This window comes from Saccostrea cucullata, unplaced genomic scaffold, assembly GCF_032062105.1.
Source record: "Saccostrea cucullata isolate Sc308-1 unplaced genomic scaffold, CSIRO_AGI_Scuc_v1 ctg9777, whole genome shotgun sequence".
In the NCBI taxonomy this organism is placed as follows: Eukaryota; Metazoa; Mollusca; class Bivalvia; order Ostreida; family Ostreidae; genus Saccostrea; species Saccostrea cuccullata.
Window position 1 is genome coordinate 20,152 of NW_026924895.1, and position 4,467 is coordinate 24,618.

A 4,467-nucleotide genomic window follows, 5' to 3' on the forward strand; every position below is an offset into this window, starting at 1 on the left:
TAAGGTTTATTTTATAAAGAAAACGGCAAGAAAAACTTATACAATACAAAGTATATAAAATATTTTTACAGTTGATATACATTAAGTAAAATAAAATAAAGTGAATACTCTTCATGCATTTTAAATGATTCATATCTTTTTAATTTTTGGACAATGTAAGAACGAAATTAATACTTTAAGACGAATACAGAGTCGAAAAAAAATTTCCATGAATTTCAACAAAATCTTGTGTGTTAAGACGACATCTTGTAGATCGTGATTTTTACATTTTTAATTTCTAAAAAAAATATACAGACAAATAGAAAAGTATATCAAAACGTGAAATACGGACTATCATAAACGATCAAAATGAATGAAAATATACATAAATGCAGTTACATGTAAAACATTATATATACTTTATTATTAACATATGTCAAGTGAAACCAGTTCCTTACACAGGAAGCCCTTCTGTAAATTTTCATGGAGCTTAAAATTTTTAATGGCGGTATCCCATGTTGATATGTACATGATCTGGATTTCTAAAAATAGAGAAAAATAATTAATTAATTAGCAATAATATTTAACATCCTTTCAGTCGTTGGGTAGGTTTCATCTCGTAATTCGTTAACATTGTAAGTTCTATATACCAAATATATTAAATCAAATTCTCAAAGTGAATTAAATTTTGCTTAATATATAAACTCGAAATTTACAGATAAGAATTCTTCGATAAATAATTAAGAAAATAATTTTAAAAAAACGCTTAAGAATACATTGCACTTTGTCGGTTTTGACAATAGCATTTGATAGTACTATAATATAGGTGCATGTATATTTGATATAAGATCGGAGTAAAAATATATACTGTATATAGAATAAACATGCAGTACTATATGTACTATACTAGGTTTTGCCACTATAAATGTACTAAACATGAAAATTTCATGCCTACATTTAGCACCAATCTAACACAGGAATATATAAATAGTGGACAGTAACAGGAAATCAGTAGGATATGATTGGTACGAGGCGTCCGGGAAAATTGAGGCATGCTGTGAACGAAAGATATATGCACATGAAGAAAGAAACTTTTGGGGAAATGCAGGGATGAAGTAAAAAGAACATACGTTTAACTTGCATGACAAAATGGAATTATATTTATTTTCAAAAAAAGCTGGCATTCATGATGCCAATACATTAAGTAAAGAGGACACAAGTTCATGAAATGATTTATTAAAATACACCCCCCCCCCTCCTTAATAACACGTGAAAATATGATGTTTGAAACAAATCAATTTAATTTTGTTTATTTTAACATATACTGCAATATTTTGGTATGTTAAGAAACTTCTTCAAGATCGCACCAGAAGCCACGAAAACTGAACACAGGACACTGGTTATGAAAATTCTAGCTTTGAGAAAGGAAGAACCCTCTTAGACCCCCCTCCCCAGTACCCCCTCTCCCAAAAACTTGTTGATGGCCATGAAAACACATTACTCACACAAATGATTTATTCTTATTTAGTTACATGAATTTCAAATACCTTTTAAAAAGAATATTCCTGTTTTATGGGGAAAAAAATTCATCCAGTCAAGTAAAATCTTAACCTAAGATACATTTTGAACGAAATCCCCTTTCTGTTACTGAATGAATAAAAGAATAAATTTTAGCTAAGCAAGCATGCATTACATAGCAGACGAAGGGACATTGTTGTCAAAAACGCCGCTGAATTGCCTTGTATTGCTGTAAAGGTCCTCTTGGTCGTTGTCGTCTGGGACGGGAGGTGGCGCGCGACGTCGTGGTCTCTGCAGACGTTGCGTCAAACCACGTGATCTACGCTTCTCAAACTTGGCTGCTTTTGGTGCAGGAGGCTCGAATACCTTTAATCAGAAAAAAAACTTTTAAAAAGTAAGATGAAAACTTAAAACAAAAGTATTGGGGGCAATAGATTAGAGTGCATGCATCTGAAATAAAAGCAATAACCAAGATAGTACTGGTGAAAGATTTTTCAAGTAGCTTTAAAATTGAAAATGTGGTCAGCAATCAAAATCTAGTGTTGATTTTAATGATCAATTTCAAACAAATACAGAGTAGTGGTGTCCAAATCAATGCTTTAGCGTAGTTTTGTAGTCATTATAAAAAATGATATACAAATACTGTACGTACTGGAGGTTCGTATATTTCGTCATCATCGTCGTCATCATCTTCTGCCGCCGCTGCTTCAGAGGTTCGTGGCGGGCGGGTGACGCTGTGACTGCCATTCGGTTTTCCGTCCACAGGGGACATTTCCATGCCGTTCTTTTTCTCGATAGTATCAAAACTATCTCCTTCATCAAAGAGAAATTAAGATAAAAAGTGCAAAATTTACATTTTCATTACATAAGGGATTTACTAAATTCAGAGGATACCATTTAAAATCAAGAAAATTTTATGGAATAGATTTCAGAAGATAAATTCAGAGGATACCATTTAAAATCAAGAAAATTTATCGAACACTACCTTGTATAAAATTGTCGTCCTGCAGTGGGTCAACACCAAAGAAATTGGTGACTAGTTCTGGGAATCGGAGATCGAGAATCCAGATAATGACGCCCAACACAATGCATAATAAACCTAAAAATCATTTATTTTAATATGTTGTATATCAATATTAATTTAAAAAAGGAACAATGGCAACATTTCACTTTAAAGAATAATTCAAGAAAACTGTCCAAACCTGTGATCAAATTTAAATAAAAAGACGGTCCGAAATGAAATTCGAGCTTGTGTTCGGCACTAAACGGAATTAAAAGTTCGTTAACATTTCTTATGGTGGCCCAGAGAATATTGGCAATCACCATGACACCGCCGGTCAACATGAGGAAATACGCGCCATATTTCAAAAGAATGAAGAAAAGGATTATTGTCAGAACCCAGAGAGGAAGGGCCAACCTGAAAGATGAGGGTAACATTTAAATTAGTATGACTAGGGACAATGGTAATTTGGGAACAAAGAGTGATGATTTACAGGTAGTAAGTAATTTAAATTTGAAAAATATTATATTAAAATGAAGTAAAATATTTTAAAGTTTAATGCGTACTTACCACATCATGATATGGGCGTACCACCCTGCCTGTCTGTAATGTCGCCCCCATCTGATCCCCTCCCCGTCAAATATAAAGTACTCAGCAATCCAGATAATGGGAAGGGGGGTTCCCCTAAACTGAGCAGAGCGAAACTCTTGTTGAAAACGACCAGCTATAATGATGAAAAATAAAAAATATAGAAAAGTGGGTTTTTTGTCATGCATATTTTCGATATTGCAAAGATTTATGACAATAACAAAATGAATCTGCACACCTTTCTGATATTCATGTTATTTTACCGTTAGATGTTATACTTACAAAATATACCGAATCCTATTCTGCCCTGCTCCCATCTCCAGTCGAAGTGTTCGTTGTAGTTTATGGTCTCATTAAAAGGACCGCGGTTTTCGCCCTCAGCTGGAACCAAAATTTGAATTCAAAAATGCACATACAGCTTTTATAGTTAGTTAAAATTTATTATTTTAAAATACTTTAAGTTAGATTATATTAACTAAACACAGCAGATGGGTTTATGTTATATACTTCGATCCAAATAAAGCTGCTTAAACTGGGTGAGCTTTTATTCCTCAGGCCAAGCCAGTATTATATCTGGTAGAGCTTACACAAAGCAAGCTTTCCCAAAGGTGGAATGGGCTACTATTATAAAAATAACAACTGAAAAATCCTATTTCGGGGGTAGGGTAGATCTTTCTATAACTTATTTATCTATAACAACACAGTTATGCATTCACATTTTTGAAATAGAAATCATAACTGTAGTACATATTGAACGTAGTCACCCGCGAGGCGCAGTGGTTTGAGTGTCTTGAATTTATCCTTGTGTCTCGGGTTCGAATCCACTACGGGACGTGGAGACCGGTCCTTCGGATGAGACCGTATAAACTGCGGTCCCATGGACAACCGCAATAGGTGTTGTCACGAAAAAGATCCCTCACTGCCCAATGGCCCAAAGTGCCGAGAGTAAGTAAAAATTTGCAGCCCTCAGCCGGTGAATGGTGGTGTCTCCATATGAATGAAAACTTTTCGAGAGGGACGTTAATCAAACAACAAACAAACAAAACACACACATTACTCATTGATATAATGGGAGCCTGGATCAGATGACATTGGAGTAATCACCTTTCAGTGTTACATTGATCCCTCGGAGACCCATGTATACGGCGATATCTGCGGTAATCTCCCCTGCTGATCCCGCTTTATACTTGGTCCTTACGTTTTTGGCCTCGGCGACTTCCCATTCATATCCAAAGTTAGTCACTAGAATTGGAAAGGTTGTCATTAGAATTGTAAAGTAAATAACTGGAATTGTAAAGTTAATAACTAGAATAATTGTAAAATTTAAATACAGAATTGTGAAGTGTGCCTCAAATTTTAAAGTCAGTCTCTAAAATTGTGAA

The 4,467-nt window shown here is 34.4% G+C and overlaps 1 protein-coding gene across 1 annotated transcript; it reads right to left on the reverse strand.

Annotated features, from left to right (window-relative positions):
• Positions 1-301: 301 nt before the first annotated feature.
• LOC134267552 (dual oxidase maturation factor 1-like) lies at positions 302-4,349 on the reverse strand. The gene is made up of 8 exons (XM_062749760.1): positions 4,190-4,349; positions 3,368-3,466; positions 3,068-3,221; positions 2,700-2,914; positions 2,483-2,596; positions 2,150-2,310; positions 1,673-1,863; positions 302-521 (listed from the first exon to the last, which is right to left on the reverse strand). Exons 1-8 carry the CDS (start codon positions 4,347-4,349, stop codon positions 479-481), a joined length of 1,137 nt encoding a protein of 378 aa, XP_062605744.1. The 3' UTR covers positions 302-478.
• Positions 4,350-4,467: the final 118 nt, after the last annotated feature.